This window comes from Dryobates pubescens, chromosome 4, assembly GCF_014839835.1.
Source record: "Dryobates pubescens isolate bDryPub1 chromosome 4, bDryPub1.pri, whole genome shotgun sequence".
Taxonomy (NCBI): domain Eukaryota; kingdom Metazoa; phylum Chordata; class Aves; order Piciformes; family Picidae; genus Dryobates; species Dryobates pubescens.
In genome coordinates, this window is record NC_071615.1 from 7,690,391 (window position 1) to 7,710,524 (window position 20,134).

Consider the following 20,134-nt stretch of genomic DNA (forward strand, 5'->3'; position numbering starts at 1 on the left):
CTGCATTGTCCTTTGCAAATAGTTCCTGATGTGTCCTGTATTTTCAGTCTCCAGAAAGATGCCATCATTAGCATCATCATCATGAAGAAAACATCCATACTTTTGAGGAATGTACTATGACCAGATCATTAATACTCCAAAACAAAAGCCAGTTTTCTGAAACAGGTGGGTAGTTGTTTTAGAAGAAAGAAAGAATGATCAAACTCAACAAAATGCCAAAAGCAAAGATCCCTTTAAGGAGTGTGTGATCTTCTTGGCAAGCAGGTCTTGTTTTCAGGTAATGATCCACAGAATCAGCAAATGAGAATTTCTTTGGATTGTAACCAAGCTGTTTTCTTGCCTTGTCTATTCGGAAAGTGTGAGTTACAGTAACATTCCACACCTAAAATCCAAAAGGACAGTTACAGAAGTGACCTTAATAACTTGTTTTCTAGAACTTGGATGAAAATACCCATATATATATAGAGAGAGAAATATGTATTTACCTCATTCCTTGTCAAGAAAGGGGTAAAGCTAAAAAATGGCTTTAGTATCAGGTGCAGATACTCCATCACAGCAGCTGTGAAACAGGAAAGTTACTTAATGAGACAGATGGATAACAATAAACTGAGATAATGCTGACATTGCACATCCTGTAATTCCTACTGATACCAGAGGATGTTATTTAGGTGGTAGAAGGCATTGTTTAATTTATGAAGTACCTGAGGGACTGAATGTATTAATAGCTTTTGTCTAGTGTCATTAATGCCAAATGGCATAAGAGATTATTATTGCACACAGAATCACAGAATGTTAGGGGCTGGAAGGGACCTCAAAAGATCATCCAGTTCAATGCCCCTGCCAGAGCAGGATCACACAGGAATGCATTCAGGTGGGTCTGAATGTCTCCAGAGGAGACTCCACAACCCCTCTGTGCAGCCTGCTCTGGGGCTCTGACATCCTCACATTGAAAAAGTTCTTCCTTATGTTCATGTGGAACCTCCTCTGCTTCAGCTAGCACCTACTGCCCCTTGTCCTGTCACTGGACATCACTGAGCAGAGCCTGGCTCTGTCCTTCTTCCACTTGCCCTTCACATTAATATTAATTAGAATAATTTGAAGTTAGGCAGTTCCTACAGTTTGAGTCCCTGCATTATATAAAACAATAATACAGTTTTACAGGCATAAGAAAACAAAGTAAAACATTAATAGCACAATGGTTAAGTCTGTATTTTTATTACTTTTACCTGCTATATGAACCAGGAGAACAGGAATATGGATCCAGGGTTTCCTGTAGCCTAATTTTTCAAACTAGAAGGGGTATACAAGGGAGAAAATAACAGAATATTTGGTGTCAGCAAAGCATAAAAATGGAAAAAAAAGTTGCCTCTTTTTAAGCTTTTAAGATATGATTCTAAAAGGGCTTCCTTTAAATGCTGCACTTGATGGCAGAACAAAGAAATAAACAATGGTTACAAAAGGATGCCAGATGCTAATAGTACAACTTTTCATGCACTGCAAGCTCATGGTACAGAAATGCTGCTGTTCCATACCTCTCAGCTAAGTTCTCTCACAACAGTAAAGGCCAAATTCCAGTTACGCATATCCAGATCTTCATTTAAAGCCAGTGGAATGTTAGGATACGCAGGGAGAACAGGACTGACTTCAATGTTAAATAATTCAGTAATTAACATGCACTGAATTGCATTTAGTTAAGGCTGTGACTAGGGCCCTTAGAGTGCATTACAGCTAGATGCATGAGCACTACACACCAGAGGGACTATCCACTCCGAGAAGATGACGTTCTCACCATCGTGTATGTAGTACGCCTGACCACTCTGTTCAAGGAGCAGAGAAAAACAATTAGGAAAACATTCTACATGGGATGGCATTTTCTTTCTCATACCTACATATCTGTCTGGATTTTATGGGTAAGACACCAGCATGCTTCTGGTGAATGCATTCAAATCAGCTCAGCAAACTGCCTTCATGGGACTCCACTGTGATCTCAATTATTCCTCATACTTTTGGATGGTAGTAGAGATGATCATGATTGACTATGGTGTAATGTAGATCAGACTTTGATTTCACTCTGTAGTAATCCAACAGTTAGGGCACTAAGTGCATGGGCATAATGTGCAGGGGACAGAGCTATCTTCATGAGTTCAACATAAATGACAGCATCAATGGCATTTAACAAACACAGGTTTTGAGGTGAAGTTCTAACTCTAGCTAATTTCCTGATTAAAACAAACTCAAAATATACATTCCATGGGACATGTCAGAGTGCCTAATCCACTTTTGACTTCCCAATCTGTCTTCCTCCAGCCTTATAAATGTGCAGACAATACTTCCTTGACAACTATGCTCTGGATGAGGAGTCTGTCCAACTGTGGAGCACTATGAACACCTGAGCAACCACTCAGACCCTGGGAGTCTGGGCATTACATCATTCTACAACAGCCTTGTAGCTTCCAAGCACTTAACTAGTTGACATCACAGAGAGGGATGTTCAGATGTACCTGCTGTCTGTATGTTCCTACCAATATAAATGAAGCTGGAGCCTTCATGAACTGTGAAAGTAGCAGCTGCTGCAAGACTGTCAGTTCTGTAATGCTTCACAGTCCCCAGGCTGTTGTTGCAGTTAGGACCAGTAGAAGAAAAGGGAAAACCTGTTTAAACTGTACATGAATTTTGTAGATCTCTTTTTGGAATTTTCAACCCTGAAAGTTAAACTGGAGTGCCTCAGAATATGGCATCTAGAATCAGAATCTATTTTCAAAATAGTAACAGACTATATAGATTTGTGTGATGGTGAATAGATCAACTTGGTTAGAAATACTGAAATAGGATTTGCCTTAATCAAACAGGAAATACTGTATTTTCAAAACAGAAAACCCCCCAGCATCAAGATAGTAGCAGAATGTATTTGCATTTGCACTGCTTGTGGAGCCACATGCCATTTTGGAGAATTTAGCACACAACCTTTTGGAGAATCTTTGGTCTGAAACCAGCCAAAAATCAAACCTATTTGAGAGCTAAATCTACTGGCACACAATGTTCATATTGTTTACTTACAGCTACATAATGCTTCTCAGAGGTGAGAGCCTCAGCAGCTAGTAAGTGAGCTTGCACTAGATTTCCTATGTGGACCCAGTTCATCTGAACTTTGTGATTCCCAAACTTGAAGTTATACAGTCTCCGCTGGATGTTTACCTGTAGAAACAGAAAATGTGAAATAGCTATGTGTTCCCTTTATGAGGCAGTATGATGCACTCATTTTTGCTAAGATGCACATTTGGAATTTGCTGTATTTGTGTGCAATTACAGCACAAGGCCAAACTACTACTTGGTGGTTTTATAAACCCAGGGCTGTTGCACTGATACACAGCGTTGAAATACGGTGACATTACAGTGTCTGGATGAAACTCAAGTGTCTATTTAAAAGATAACATTTCCATTACCATGGCATTTCTCACTGCAGGGAGCTTGGACAAGATGACCTTTAAGGGTCCCTTCCAACCTGATGCAGTCTGTAAATCTGTAAAAGTGCAGCTTGATCCTTGCCATTTCTGCAATGCTCACATCATGCTATTTGTTGTGCCCTGTCACCAAGCTTTCACAACAGTCTTCCCAGAGGAATTGTTAACAACTGTAATAGTGATACTTCCACTTGTGCTATGCCCTTACAACTACTTGTAGTGTCCTCCAGAGCTGACTACATAACACATACGGCTACTCGTGGCAGGTGCCGCTGCTCTTCTGGTCCATATATGCCTGGTGGACGAAGCACACAAGTGTGGAGCTTATCCCCTCCTTGGAGAGAGAACAAAATGTGATTCTCAGATAGCTTTGGTATCAACATATGCTGACATGTATTGTTAACTAAATTCAGTTAATTTAAAAGGTACTATTTATTGATAAATGAGTAACCTGAGAACAGGCTACCCATTAGCACTACTACTAAGAGGAAAACCCCAGAAGTTTTATATGTACCTTTGAGCAAAGTTCCATTAGCAGCAAGAATCATTTGGTCTGCAATTGCCTTTGTTCTAGAATAATGATTAAATTGCTGCAAAGAAAGGCAGAATATGATAATTTTAATCTCATCATTGCATCTGTAAGGGCAAAGCTACTGTTTATGTCTGATTACATTTAAATCTAGCCAGCTTGTAGACATCAATTGAGTAAAACTAAACATGACAAGATATATAATAGAATAATGACATGGTATAGTATGTATATACTTCCTTTATGACAAAGACTTACATATACAGATCTATATATCAGACTTACATTTTAATTGACAAAGACTTACATATTATACATAACTACATATCAGACTTACATTTTAATTGCACAAGCTTAGCTTCAGAGTGAATTTAACTCCACCAGTATCTACTTAACTCCCTTTATATGTTGGATGTACTGAAAAAATTAATATCAACCCAAATGTTCTGGTGGGTCAGATAATTTTGTTTTGAAAAAAAACACCACCATCCATTTTGAATTGGAAAATTACTTTTAAAGCAATAGGTTAAATAAGAAATTCAAAATTTCAACTTTCCTCAAATTGTTTCACTCTCTTGCTGAAGCTATTTGAGAAGTCATAAATAATGCCCTCCCAGCTGTACCTTGAATAATTGCACTCAAGTGTTTAAACACTGTAATTCTGAATACAGTTCTCACAGGCTGGTTTAGTGATTACTCATCCACACAAGGCTATTTATGTATCTGTTGAACTTTGTGTTGCCAGCCTTTATGTTTCAAAAGGCACCTAAAAATCTCACCACGGAAAGTTTTTCTGCTCTCAGGTAGTTTCATTCACCTCTCCACATCCCTTTGTGCCCTATCTACCTCTGCTGCTCACACTACTGCATGATAACCATTAGCTAAAACACATGGTTAGAGCTCATCCATATACAACTAATTGTAAATTCCTGAAATGCTTTCTCAGAAGTCTGAGGTGCTGTGCAGGCTGTGCAGAAACTGACATCTCCAGCTCAGTATCTCAGGAGGCACCGACAGAGTCGCAGCCAGTCTTGTCTAGGGTTCATCACATGAATAAAGTACCTTTTCCAGTGGAAAATATGGTACAGTTTCTTCATCTCCTTCTTCAATAGGATTCCCTCCAAATACAACATTCACTGTACTGGTATAGATTAGTCTAGGGATATTCCTTTGTTTGCAGACTAAAAGGGTATACAAAATAAATCATTTTAATACAAAGAGTGAGAAACAACACATGAATAGCTTCTCCTTTTGAAAACAAAAATTACTTTTATAGCAGAGTTAATACTTTAAATGTAACATTACCTTAGCATTTAATATAATATTATCTTTCATTCAGCTGGAGTTTGTAATCCCAAATGCCTACTATGTAAACGCTACACGTTGTGGTCACCACACATTTCATGATCAGGTACCTGCAACTATCATATCACCACTGGATGGTAGTCATCAGCTGTATAGAGGAATTATCTTGGTGTGGAGGTGTGTGAAATTCCTGCTTTATCTCAGAAATGTTTCTTAAAAGATGTTCATTTTACAAACTGAATAAAAAGGAGATGAGCACAAACATTTCTTGTGATCAAACTGAGAACTCCCTGCTTCATTCTGTAGGGGTAGTACTGTAGAGAGCAGCCTGTCTGTGGACCACTATTCATAGAATCATTGAATCATAGAATGGCTCAGGCTGGAAGGCACCTTAGAGAGGACTGCTCCAACCTCCCTGCCATAGGCAGAGATACCTCTCAACTAGACTCAGCTGCTCAAGGCCTCATCCAACCTGGCCTTGAACACCTCCAGCAAGAAGGCATCCACAGCCTCCCCGGGCAGCCTATTCCAGAGTCTCACCACTCTCCTACAGAAGAACTTCTTCCTAAGCTCCAGTCTAACCCTGTTCTCCCCTCAGCTTCAAACCATTCTCCCTTGTCCTGTCTCTAGACACCCTTATGAAAAGTCCCTCAGCAGCCTTCCTGTGGGATCCCTTCATGTATTGGAAGGCAGCTCAAATGTTTTGCCTTCTTTTAGCAGTGAGCAGTAGGCAGTCTTATGGATGCTTTTGCAAGTAACCAAAGCCATCTAAGATGTGCCAGCTCTCTCCTGTGTGTGACCCAACTGCGCTTGTCTCAATCTGTTCATAGGTGACAAATGACATGTTAGCAGGAAACACAGGCTGTTAGTGTATAATCAGTACCTTAAAAACAACTGAAATTAATATTATTTACCAAACAAAGTCTAATTATGGATTCCAGTTGGGTGTTAAGATATTATGTCTAAATTCTGCTGCATATAAGTCACTGCAAACTTGAATAACAGAAACTTCCTTTTGATTTAACAATGCTCCTAAAGTTTCAGTGAATTAATATTCAAAGTCAGGAATCTGTACAATCTACAGAGCACTCATTCCAGTTGGCTCATTGGCTTATTTTGAAAATAATGAATGTAATGAGTGTGTTGTAAATACTTGGAACAAAATAGAATAATAAAATCTATTTATTAAAAAGTAGATTAACAGGTTCACGCTCCTCCCAGATTCCTTCTTTGTTGGGAGCTTATGGAAATTTGACATGGGATGTTCCTGTGGGTTCAGGGGTTGGAGTAAGAAGGAGGGAATATGTGGCAACTTCTTCTCTAACTCATTTAACTTGCCTACCATTTCACTCTAATTATTTCTGCCTTTTTTTCCTGCCCGTTTGTTTTTTGAGCAACAAGCAAAGATGAAGTAGCTTTGGTATTTACACTTTTGAAATGATCCTTCTGGAACTACATATACAGAAAGAAATCAACTGATGTTTTCCAGACACAGAAGTTAAAAATTAGTATATTATAAATCGGGATCACAGTTAAGATGATCAGAAAGCACAGAAAATTGCCTATATTAATGTCCTAATAGCACACCTATGACTCCTGTTACAAAATATTTACACCACAACAAACAATACCATCTCTCTCATGTAATTCCTGTGATGAAATCACATGGAGTAACAGGGGAAAAGTAACCAGTACATGGAGAAGAGTTCAAGTTGGTCTGCCAACAGATAATGTCCAGCTTGAAAACCTATCCCAAATTGAATCCAGTGGCAAATCTATTAGGGGACTTTACTGCTAGCTTTATATCATACTCTGAAAGGGGAGAAAGAAGAGCCTAATTTTACTATCAACACAGGAATCATCCAATTAGAAGGGGGTTTCATTCATGTCTGTCTCAGATGCAAAGAAAGAAAAATCCAGGTACATACCATCAATTATTATTTTTGTGCCTCCAACGTTTATGGATTCAATCTGATCTTTCTTTTGAAGCTAGAAACAGAGTTTGCACAACATCTAATTAATTGAACAAGTCACATTCACAATACAATTGTTAAAATTGCCAGATCTAAACCAGCTGTGACTGTTTTGGGTGGTATGTGTTACAGTTCTCTGTTCTTCTGACATACAGTGATTTCCAGCAGTTCTCATTTGTATGGTGGTGCTCAGTGTGTGAGCAAGTAAAGTGGAAAAATTAACAATAAAATGCATCTGAAAAGAAATGACAATGCTTCATTTTCGTTTGGTCACAGCATAGACAATCCATGATCAAAAAGGTGGGAATTATTGGTTGGGTTTATGCTCCCTTAGGTTTTCACAAGTTCGTGTTCCAGTGGCAATCTGTCCCGTTCCTGGAAATAAATCAGTAGCTGCATGACTTCTTTTGATAACGCCCTCTCTGAATATCATTCTTACTTAGCATAACGATATTGAGCTGCTGGTCTGTTTCTTCATGATTTATGTGTTCACAGGAAAATCCACAGATATTGTTTCTACAGCAATACTGTCACAATTCTTCAGATCAAGGAAGAAGGATTTGCATTCTTATCCAAGCTTTTACATCTATGATCTCATTTCTCCAGAGTATTTTGTGTAGCACATTAGTTTCACGCTTTATTATTTAAGGGATACCTCCCTTGTTGCCTGTGTAGATGACCTGACTTTTATAACTAATTTCTGTCTTACATAACTGTCATATAATTACATTCTTTGCTACATGCAGGCAAAGCTCTGCTTTCACAAAAATAACAAAGGAAAAAGTTAGGAAAAATTGTACTTGCTTGTTCTAATCCTGACATGCCACATGCAGCCACATGGAAAACACAGTCAACCCCTTCACATGCTTTGAACACTGCTTTGTAATCCCTCACATCACCCTGTAAAAGGAGAAAAGAATGGATTTTTGGCTGCTGGAGTTCTAAAGAATTAGTATTAACTATGACTATTAAGGAAAATCTATAGTAATGTCGATCTGTTTTTCACACCACTTATCTGTCATTAAATAAAACATTCTAGACATGAAGAAAAACCCGTGAGTAAGAATTTTGTCAGTATTTTATTGCAAAACAAATACGACTCTTCTTGTCTTCAATTATAATGCGTATTTTCACACTTAGTCCTGCAGCCTGCAGGCTGGCAAAACTTGTTTGACTTGAATGGGAGCAGCTTCTGCTTCAGGGCTGGAGAATCAAGCCCCAAGGACAATAAATCAGAGCAGGAAGGGTTGAGCTGTTTACCATGGAATCACCAAACAAGAGAACCCCTTTTCTTAGAACGTAAACATCCACCTTGTGCAAAGTGGACAAAGGTCTCCTTGCCCATCTAAGCTTTATTTTATGCACACTAGATGATAAATTTAGTTACAGTTTTGTACAACATTAAACCCAAAGAGCATACACCCTATGCATTTAAAAGGATATCAGCATACATCAGTGTACTGTAATTGCATGACATGAACTGCACTATACTGCTGAAGCCTACACTGTATTAAACACAACCACAATCTATCTAGTATCAAATGCTGTGTGTTTAGAATATTAAATTGCATTTTTGTATCCCAGGTAATACTACATAAATGATAGCCTATATACATATAGATACCAAGACAAATATAACACCTTTCTTTTCAGCATTATATATCAAAATAGTAGGCATTGTTTAATTTACTGTAATGGAATCAATAGAATAATCACATAAGAAACATCTGGAAGTAATATTAAGAGGTAATCTAAGCAGTCTTTAATTTTCTTTTTTTTTTTTTCTTCTGAGGTTGCCAAAGTGTTTCACAGATACATTTGAATTCCACTTCCTACCTTCAATCAAGTATAAACAGTATTAGCAATCAGCAGATCAGGGCTCAGAGCTCTGAAGTGATTTATGACTTCATTTAATAGGACTCCGTAGTTTCATTTTCTAGGCAATTCACCAATACTTTGTAATACTTAGTCTTTTAAAATTGAATTATAAACCCCCCTTGTTCTCAGAAGATTGTTTATTAGATCTCAGGTCTCCCTTAGAAAATGTAAATTGCCATCATCCATCAGCTTAAATCAAATTATATGGATTTATACCATTAACAAATCAAGCTTATGGTTTTTTAATGGTTCCTCAGTAATACTTGCTCTCTCTTCCATATTCTCTGAAAGCTGTTTATGAATTTAAGAACAGCCATCCCAGGTCAAACAAAAGATCTGCTCAGCCTGGTATTCTGCTCACTGCACAGCCATGCCAAGCAGTGCTATATTCCACTTTGCCTCCCTTGCCCCTTCTCCCACCCGGTGATGTAGCCAGGAGAAAAACTTGCATCACCTTGATAACCCCTGGGACAAAGATCCCATCAACACTTTTAGCTTTGTCATCAACTTCATAGTTCTTGTGATGGTGTCTAGGAGTTCTTATGCCAAGTGCTCAGACAAGATCAGCTGAATGATACCCTGTGTCTAGCTAGAACTTGTGCCAGATGACTGGAGTGTGCAGAAGGTGCTGGCATGCCCTTGCGCACACAGATCCCCAAACATGAGTGGGTGGAAGCAGATGTGAGGAGCTGGTGCTCCCCACATCAGGGATTAGAGGGGATGCTGTCCTGCACAGAACGCTGTGAGCTATCGAGTATTTGAGGTCTCTTTTATTCCCCCTCATTGGCAGACATAATAAATTCAAAAGGAATTAATGCACACAAATGGGTGCCCTATGAAAAGCAGGCACAGGACAAGCATATATGACACTTCCCCCCAGAATACTCTTCCAGTCTCCAAGTATTTTCATTCAGATGATTTCTTTAGCCTTTTTGTTTTTACCCATTTAGTTACCTCCAATGGAACTAAATCTTTTGGCAAGGCTTTGTACATGCCTTATACCCATTGCATAAAAAAATAACTTGTTTTTGTACTGAACTGATTCCTCCTCATTTCACCTGATGGCCCTTCCTTCTTGTACTGGAAAGGATACTGGACAGCCAATGCTTGCCTGTCTCGACACACTCCCAGCTTGTATTTCACAGGTGTTAAATATGCAATTTCAACATACCTCAAAAAACTCTGCTCCACTTGGAATTTCCCATTTAGGTTTCCGTATGTCAAACAAAACAACAGCAATTCCTGACCTAACAAGAGCACATCCCAGATTGTATCCCAGGTAGCCTCCACCTCCTGTCACCAATGTCTTCCTGTTTCTGTTCACCAGTGGTCCAGCGTGCTCTTTTAGTTTGCCTTCACATGGTGGGCTGCTGTGGAGCTCTTCTGTGGATCCTTCTTGCATCACGACTGCAAGATAGAAGATCTCTTGAAAATTCCTGCATAATCCTGTGAGATCTGGGTCATTCCAGTAACTTCCAGCTTACAGGGCTCCTTTTGTGACTATACTATTTCTATTCATACATCTTTTAATTACCTTAACATGTTTAAAATGTATAAACTCCTAATTTTTGTTGGTGAGGTTTTCATATACAGTGAGTAATGAGTCTGAATATTTTTATATTCTAAGATTTACTCCTTTCCTCACACCCACAAGTCTCATATTATACAGTAGTGAAATCACAGGATCTTAGAGACATTTTACTTACCTACCTTTAACAGATCTGATTAAAGTTTTGAATGCTTGGTGTATCAAATGTTTTATCCTTGAGAACTCACTGACTTCTGATACATTAATGCCAAACAGATGTTATCCCACCACTCAGGGAAAAAAATTATAAGGAATGTAAGAAAGGATTGATCCTACTTTTAAAATCCACTGTATTTCACATTTGGGTCCCAGTTCTTCACTTTTGTCACCAAACTTTTCTGATTACACACTAAAGATATTCAGTTTTCAGTCTAGCTCTTACTAACTTGTGTCCATACTGTTCTCATATGCAGCTGAACTGACAGGGAACAGAAGAGAGAAGCCATTCTTCCCTTTGAATTCATGTACTGATTAAACTATGATTCTGTGATGGTTACCCACCTGTACACTTTGTTCTGTCTTTAAAATGAGTTTATTCCACAATAATCACTTTTCTTTAGAAATTCCCTTGTATTTTCCAGTTAAAATGTCTGTCATTCCAGGTCACAATATATCCTGATACATTAGTCCAGTTCGTTTTCCCCCAGAGACAGCCCCTCTTGTCATGATTCCTTGCATGGCCTTTGCACATTAGGATGTAGGCTCTTAAATCCCCAAATAGAAATCCAGGATAAACACGTCTGGAATCTGTCCAATTAAGCCAAACTGGGTGCCTGTGGATCTAATGTAGGAATACAGACCCATTTCCTGCAGATTGTTATGGTTTTCTCATAGCTCAAGTGGGTCCCCATAGCAATGTGCCCTCACATGAGAGTACATCATCTTCCACCAGCTGGGCACAGGTAATCAACCATGGTTTGCTCAGTCATTTACACCAGGGTTCAGCAGAGACTATGCATGACTGGTAACTGTCAGCTGCATCACTTTCGGGGTGGCAACACCAAAAAATAACTTGAAAAGTAGCAAAAAATGCAGTCCCTGGTACACAAAGTTAAAGAATATTTTGGCCATTGCCTAATTTTTTGTAATTTTGTGACATTTTTTCTCTTTTGTTATGTTGCTTTTTGGATTTCAGACCCAGGGAAAATCAGCACCAGACTCTTCCTGCTGTCATTCGTTTCTTTCAGCTCAGTAAATTCCACGAGCTGAGTGACATGACAGTGGAAAACACAAGCTCCTTATGCCAAAAAATATCCAGGCATTTCCAAAGTGAAAAATATTCCACATTTCCAAACAACAATTACATTAGAACTAACATCATAAAACTAACCCAAGTATGTTTGCCTGTTCAATCAAGGAAATTCAGATCTGCATCTCTAGAGCATGCTATGTAGCAGCTTAAGCCATGTGAAATTACTTTGCCCTTGTCTTCTGTAAGAAGACATCTTTTTATATACTGCATTAAGAACTAAGGTCAAGCTTATCACAAAGAAATACTCAAAATCCCTATTTAAATGAATTTTGTGTATCTGGATAGTTTTCTTAACAGCTGCTTAAAATTTGAGTAAGCCAAAGATCCTATTTAGAAAATCTTGAAACTTTGGCTAGAAAACTCTTCCTTAAAAAGCACTACTAGATGATTGTATTCATCTGCTTCATGGAATTGGAGAAGCATTCTCAAATTATCAGCAAATTTTGAATTGAATCAAATTCCTGTAAGAAAATGCTGATTTCCAGAATGAGTATCTGCCTTGTTTCTCTCAATTTCTAGGAGCTATTCTGATTTATTAATGCATCCTGCATCTCACGCAGTGCACGCGGTGAGGTGCTCTCAGGTCTCTCCTTTCAAATATTAGAAACACAGAAATTTCTTCCCAGAAAAAGTTAGGAGTCAAACATTTCAGGTTTTTTTTAATAGCTAAAGAAATAATAAATACCCTTGGTAGAATCCTGGATGTTGGTGTTCTCCCAGTCCTTCCTGTCCAATAAGCTGGTGAGACTTCTCTTTGCTGGACAATCAGTATCACAAGGGCATCAGGTATGCTCAGGCCAAGATGTTCATGTGTGCTCAAGTCCTTTTGCTGTTCCTGCTCCTTTGTAGCTAAGTGTCTGGGCTAGGAGCCAGAAAAGGGCAGGGCTTAATTTGTACGTAATTTACGTTCCTTTTCAGGAAAGCATTAAATCTTTTCTGCACACCAGACCCTTCTAAACAGGATGGTATCTCTTAATGCTGCCTGGTAAAAGTACTGCTAAGACACTAGACAACACCAATATACTATTGGTACCATCATCCTGTGGATAAATGTAATTAGATTACTGAAGTATCTCACATTGCTTTTAAAAAATAGAGAGAAAAGGGCTTTTTAGTAAAGAAAAACAGGAAAGAAATTCTTAGCAGTAACATTTAAAAGGAAACCTCTCCAAGCTGTGTGAAACTTTGGTAGGTCTCATCTAGCAGCAGAGCGAAAGGAAATGAATGGAAATGTACTTTCTCCTCCTACCTTTGGTTTTTGATCTAAATTTGGACCAAGAAACAAAAATCCTGTCTGGCAGTGGTACTTAGCACTTTCGACCTGACTTTTCTGTCTTCATCTCCAACTCAATCAGGTGTTTGCAAAGAGGCTTAACCGTTGGCACGAGAGCTGTTCACCAGCTCCCAATGCAAATGAAGTACAGGCAGCAGACTAACTGGCATGCAACAGAACAGGAAACGGTGATTTGCTATTAAATAATGCATTTAAAATTAGTGATTAATTATTAATAATCAGAGAGGCCTTTGAATCCTAAGATTTTAAAGGACACACATCCTTCTGCAAATTCAACAATGAGAAATCGAAGCCAACGTTTTTAACTGGGTGTGTCTAACATTAGGTCTCAAAGCAGTGGTTAAGATGCTCAAGAAACACTCCCAAATCTAAATATAAATGACTACAATTTTAAATGTTGGTATGTTAGAAACACCTCAAGTTCATAGGCGACTTTGCAATTTAAATGTAATGTAATTTAATGTTCATGTGCTGACAAGAACTCAAACTGACACCTAAGCCAATGTATTTTAGCATAACATACATGTACCTAAGTCCCTGTAGCCTGCATTAGAACTTTTGAATCTGTTGAAGCCAATCTGCACTCCTCAGGCTGTCATATGAATGACAAACTCAATTTGGAGCAGAAACCCCAGGAATAACAAATTCTCTGTTTTGAGCTGTCCACAGCACTGATGGCTTTTACCATTTAATCCAAGAAAGAAAGTGGCTTTTCTGGCCCTGGACTACCACAGAACTCCTCCACAAGCTGCAGCAGCTGCCCATCTCATTTGTAGTTTTTCATTTTCAGAGCTTTTCATTGCTCAGTGAAAATCAACAAAGAGTATTTCAACTTGGCTTTGGGTTCCACCTTAGCCAGAAGGAGACACCTCAGATGAGTTTTCAGAACTGGTATTTTGAACCTCTCCTGTTGTGCTTAGTATCCTATCTTTAATGAAGAGGGCTGGCCATATTTTGTTCATATTTAGCCTCCTGCTAAATCTTTCTGAAACAGCAGCTAGAGTTAAGCTTTCTTGTGGTCTTGAATCACAAGTCTACATTGCTCTTATCTACTTTTATATCCACTCAGTTCACGAAGGCACACAGAAACAAACAGAACCAGTACTTCTAGGAGATAACTGCATAAAAAACACCTAGAAGGTGCCAGGAGTTTGCCCATTTATTCACACAGAGAATGTTCACATTTCTGAACTGTTGTCTTATCAAACTGTTACATCCAGACTGTAAAGCAATGCTGAAGGTAATTGTGCTGTTTCATAGAGGAATACAGTAAACTTACACAAGCCAACTTCAAATCACATGCTGGCAGATCCGTGGATAAATCAGGATTGAGTAAGAGTGAGCAGGACTTGGGCCATAAGAAAGACAAGACACTACATGCCTTCAGTACACAAAGGAACACTTGTCCCCATGCTAGTTCTGTGGGCACAAGTGCCGAGTACTGGACCACAGAGAGATGTTAGATCATGGCCTAGGAGACAGATGTGTGGAGATTTGGGCTTTGTCTCTTTCATCCAGCAGGTCTCATTAACTTCACAGGTCTGCATTTTCAGGCCACAGACCAGAAGCAATGCTCCAGCTGTGAGGTAAACAGGAACCTGAATGAGGGGTTTTAACTGTGTGGGAGATGCTATGCAGGAAGGAACCTTTAACAAGAGACGTAACCAAAGCATACACGGGTAGAGAGCGGTCTGAGTCGAAATGACAGCCGGATGTTTGGCCTGAGTCACAGGCAGGATGGGATGTTCTACAGTGCCCAAGGGCACAACTGCAGAAAAGCTTAAGGGACAATGCTCTCTCTTTAAGTTAAGATTTTGCTGAAAAACTGCAGCATAAAAATACTTTTCATTTCACTTCTTAAAAATGTTGTATCTGAGCCCTAAATGAGTGAAGTTGTTTAGACTCATTGTGTGTCTGAACACCTCCTTGTGTCCCTGCTCACATCCAGATGCCCAGTCATAGGTACTGACACAATCACATGAACTCAAGAGTGGCCAGACTCGTTTGTACAGCATACCAAATTGCTGATCCCCTCTGCAACCCCAAAGAAAACTAGACAGATCTGTAGTAAGATGCAAATAGCTCTGACTGAAGGTACTTCAGCTCTTTGTGACTACAAACCAAATCATCCTCAAAACAAGGTGTTACAGGTTGTGGACTAGTGTCTATAGTAAATAAAAGTCCTCCACAGTACTAGAGAGTACCAGGGGCCTGGATGGTCCCCAGGGGGTTGGACATAATATATTACAAATATTTTTATCCATCCCATCCTCCTGCAAATATCTATATAATCAGACAATACAGCTTGTTCTCTCTTGCTCTTCTTCTCTTGCTCTTGCCCCTCTCCTGTTTAACTTTGGGTTTGCTGCAGCCTCACAATTACAGGCCCTGGTTCTCCTAGGGGATTTTAACTACACAGATATTTGCTGGAAGGCCTCCTCAGCAAGCCCTTCACAGCCCAGAAGGTCCCTCCAGTGCATTGATGATAGGTTCTTGATGTAAATGGCAGATGAGCCAACTAGGAGAGGAGCACTGCTAGATCTTATACTCACTATTAAGGAGGGTCTGGTTGAAGCAGTGAAGGTTGAGGGCAGCCTCAGCTGTTCTTCTTTCCTTTTATCCCCCTTCTAGTTTGAAAAATTATGCTACAGGAAACTCTGGATCCATATTCCTGTTCTCCTGGTTCATACAGCAGGTAAAAACAATAAAAATACATACTTTATCATTGTGCTATTCATTTTTAATTTGTTTTCTTATTCCTATAAAACTACATGATTGTTTTATGTTTAGTCTTTGGAGAGTTCAAGGGCTTGATTTACACTGACTCCTACAAAGCCTGAAGTGATGTAAGTCAGCAGCACTTGTGTAACTTCTCATGCCAGAAGCTGAAAGGCAGCAAAGATTACATCTTCCCTCTTTTTGCTTGAAGCTTTAAGCACACTTTGAAAAGATGTGGGCTAATGGTACCGCTCCAAACCTCTTCAGCATCTTTTCTTCATCCAAAATATAATCCTAAAAGTCAAGCACATAAACAGCTTTTAAAATACAGTCAAAGTATATAACCTGCACAGGCTCACAAAAGTGTCATGGAAAACCAACATACATTAACTTGAACTTACAATTTTCCCTACTTCTCTGTTTAGTTGTGCTATAATGCTATGTTCTTTCTGAAGTACATTGGCAGGAATGTCTTCCAATACACTGTGCAAGCAACACCTTCTATGTTTATCCTGGAAGACTGGAAGAGAGATGGCTGTGGAACACTACCCTCTGTCTTCACATCTCTGTAACAACCTTCTGGCTAGTACAGGACAGTTATAAATCTGTTGGCTCTCCTTAGTGATCAGCCCTTCTATGCCAAATTCTGCACATACTTCACCAGGCTCCAGGTGCCATTCCCCACTGAATCAAGCAATCTTAACCAGTGGGCCTGACTGGACTTTTTCCCCCCTTCTCTTTGAAAGACTGGGCAATGTTTGTAAACCAAAATACAAAGTACAGCTACAGAAACAAGGATTTAAAACCCAGCCTCACTATGAATCTGCCTTACACCTGCTCCTTGATGAATATCTTGGCAGGTCTAACTTTTGCAGTTGTCTGCATGCCCACGTCCCACCTCGCTCCCCCAAACAACTCTTGTGACAAATGATTCTCCCATTCAATCCTGAGAAACTACTTTTGCCCAGCAATTTCTCTTCTGTAAGTTTTACTTTGCCAATTTGAAGCTCCATGAGAGGTTTTATTTGTCCAGATGCCTCTCCCACAACTTTTTAACAGTAGTCCAGTGTTTGCTGAGGCTGTCTTTACTGTTTGTGGGGATCTTTTTTCAGTCAGCCTTGTTTATTTAACTGATAAATCATGCAATTGTTATTACAGCCATTACATCTGCTTCTAATCCTCTAATGTGCTGAGATGTTTGCTCTTAGAAAGAGCTAAACCATTAATATCTAGAAACACACATCTGCCTTGCTCCTTTCCCCCCCAACACAGTTAGCTCTCTTTGAACTGTTCTTTGTGGATATGAAGTTATACTTATCCTTTCACTGAAATACATGAACTAGATATAAACTGGGATCTATTGTGGTGATTGTTTACCTGAGCACTTTCTTAAAAGCCAGAATTCTCCTTTTGGTTTCTATTCCATTTCTGAAGCAATAACCTGTTTGAAAGAAAAACAACATCTCCAGAATTACAGCAGCTTTCCACACAGACATTTAGTACCTCTGTGCCTTTGTTTAGCCATGGCCCTGTGTGACAAAAATTCTTTTCATTCAGGAGGTACAGTGAATTTTGAAGTTCTCTGCAAGTACTTTTGGCTGCTATTACTACAGAAATGGTGCTTTCTGGTTCTGGGTTGGTAGTCAGGAAGTGTAACAACTAAGTTAAGGATCAGTACAATTGATCTGTCCTTCACTTCAGTTCTAGGGTGGTATCAAAATGAGCTCTGAATGATACCAGAAGCAGCAGGGAATGCTATGCTACCCAAGCCAGTTCTGTCTACTGAGCTATAGATGGCATTCAGTGCCAACAGGGCTATGCTGCCTCTGGGAAATAACTTTGCTGGTTTGGAGTCTGCTTGGATACCACTTCCTGGTGTCACATCATCCTGTTACCTGTTACACAACTGTGAAAACCCTGAGGTTTAAATGATTGTTAGAATTGCTTAAAACCTTTACTACAATGGTAGCTAATTTTGTAAAACTAAGTCTCTCTGAGGCAGACAGCTGGCAGACAGCTTGCTTGCATGTCATTTTCCAAGCCTCAAAAAGAGAAGGAAAATTGACAGGACAAGGAAAGAAACACCAATTCTATTTTAAATAGCAGACACCAGAAGTTAGATACTGTCTTCCTTCCATGAAATAGTAATTAGAAAAAAGGCAAATATTGAAAGATTCTTGAGAAATACTCACCTATAAGATTTTGCCTGCTTTAAGAAACTTCTAGCTTTTGCTACTTCTTGTGTAAGTTTCTTTAAATCATCTCCTTCAAAGTAAGGGAAAACAGGATCCTGAAAACAGAATTAGAATATTCTACATCAACTTGCGCCTATTTATTATTTTCCAATTCAATCAACCTAATTAATTGAGCCTAAACTCTAAATCTCTTCTCCTATCCACTTGCAGAGAAGGTCTTGATCTTCCAAGAGGAGAGCAGAGCAAGCTTGAGTACAGCTCTGTTTACTTTTTGCTAAGATACATTTTGCTGTGGCAATCCCTGAGGTCTCCAGCTGGACCTTCTGTGTAAAATGACATCTTGAAGGACAGGATGGTGGGGAGCAGAAGGCACAGTAAAAGCTGAAGTTTGTTTAAAAAACACAGTGCCTAGATAAAAAGTCTCTTTTTTTCCCCCCTGCTTCTTTTTCAGACACTGTATACTTCCTTTATGGCTTCTGTCACCTGACCAAGACAGCTAGCAGAGAGGGAAAGCCAGGTACTCAGGTACCTCCTTTAGGTTTCAACACGAACTATTTTAGGAGTCCTTATTAATGTTTCTCATGATCTTCCTTTTTAAATGCCGTTTGACTGCTGCTGAAGTACTAAGCTGATAGGAGGCAAAACCAAAGCCAAAAAATCCAATCCAAATAACATACATCTTCATCATCAAACCCCTCTGTCAACAGTCTTTGTGCTGCCAATTGTCCATCCACATCTCCAAAACTGCAGTGGTAGCGCCCTCCTGTTTGGGAAGCAAGCTTCTTCAGAAATTCATTAGCTCCTCTGTTAACAACAAATTAATAAGTTACTCAGAGAAATAATTTCCTGAAAGAAAGAGAAAAACAATTTCTAAGAATTCCTTGGAAATACTGCATTTAAAAAAGGAGTTTGGAGAACTTTACTATGAACTTCTGTCTAACTACTAATTGTCAGTTGCTAATGAAGAATATAAACTGCTTCACTGGCATAAAGCTCCAAGACAGTCTGGTTTTGGACATGCTGTATTCAATTCAAGAATAGAAAGGCTGAGTTCTTGAAGACCTGGGACAACTGCTGTGTTTTGAGGTGGCAGAACTGACATGCACCTAGTCTAAAAAGCTTGAAGAGCTGAAGGTCTGCTTGGACATCTGCTCCCTGCCATCACACAGGCACAGCCCTCAGTAAGAATTTAGAGGAGCACACACTTTCTGTTACCATCTCAGAGTCCCAAATTCTCAACCATGCAAAGATCCTTGAGAAGGAACATCAGGGATATACATTCAGCCCATGGCTGGTATTGCCATCTTTCTAGTGGTCCTGATTCCAGTCCAGGTCAGCGTGTCAGGGTGTTTTTAAGCCTCTATAGGGACGTGAATGTGACAAACTAATGATAACAGTACAGGATTCACCTCAGTGCAGTAGAGCAGTGATGCCTATCGCTTCTCTGTGCATGTGAAAACAAGGACACAAGCTACGGCAGGTGAAGGACATGTGGCAGTTACCTGAGTGAGCCAGTTACCACATGTATGAACACTGAGCTCAAACTTCATGTCCAGTGAACTGAGCATGTGGCCCATCTTAGTAACACAGCCTTCTAACAACAAACAAATCAGTCATTTAAAAGATTTTGTTGCTCTGGCAAAGTATCATGTACCTGTCTGTGCAGCTAAAAGAAATGGTGTGGATTTTAATGTCTTGTTTCTTTCTCAGTCTTTCAATTTCTTTCAAAATCAGACTGCAACTGGTGTCTGGTTTTCCATCAGTCAATACATACAGTGCCTCTACACCTTGGAAACTGAGAGCTTTCTGAAAAGCAGGAAAGAAACATAAATAATGAGTACATTTATAGAAAAGTTACACATGAAACTGAAAACACTATTCAGGGATTTAATATAGTTTTATATTTACCACATCATGTTAATATTGTCCTTTCCTTTTCAC

At 39.2% G+C, this 20,134-nt stretch overlaps 2 protein-coding genes across 2 annotated transcripts in view; both read right to left on the minus strand.

The window, feature by feature from the left end:
- Positions 1–17,447, minus strand: LOC104299164 (putative short-chain dehydrogenase/reductase family 42E member 2). The gene is made up of 14 exons (XM_054180412.1): positions 17,376–17,447; positions 15,833–16,292; positions 12,672–12,848; positions 10,318–10,553; positions 8,073–8,168; positions 7,224–7,284; positions 5,053–5,171; positions 3,976–4,051; positions 3,713–3,795; positions 3,058–3,195; positions 1,752–1,817; positions 1,227–1,290; positions 486–559; positions 1–382 (listed from the first exon to the last, which is right to left on the minus strand). The coding sequence occupies exons 4-14, from the start codon at positions 10,546–10,548 to the stop codon at positions 179–181; spliced, it is 1,212 nt and encodes a 403-aa protein (XP_054036387.1). The 5' UTR covers positions 10,549–10,553; positions 12,672–12,848; positions 15,833–16,292; positions 17,376–17,447; the 3' UTR covers positions 1–178.
- Positions 16,212–20,134, minus strand: part of VWA3A (von Willebrand factor A domain containing 3A) — a gene marked incomplete at its 5' end in the record, with an annotated part of 25,115 nt that continues 21,192 nt past the window's right edge. Inside the window, 5 exon segments of the mRNA XM_054180277.1 lie at positions 16,212–16,292; positions 17,376–17,439; positions 18,191–18,288; positions 18,871–18,997; positions 19,848–19,999. Coding sequence (XP_054036252.1) covers positions 16,212–16,292; positions 17,376–17,439; positions 18,191–18,288; positions 18,871–18,997; positions 19,848–19,999 — 522 coding nt within the window.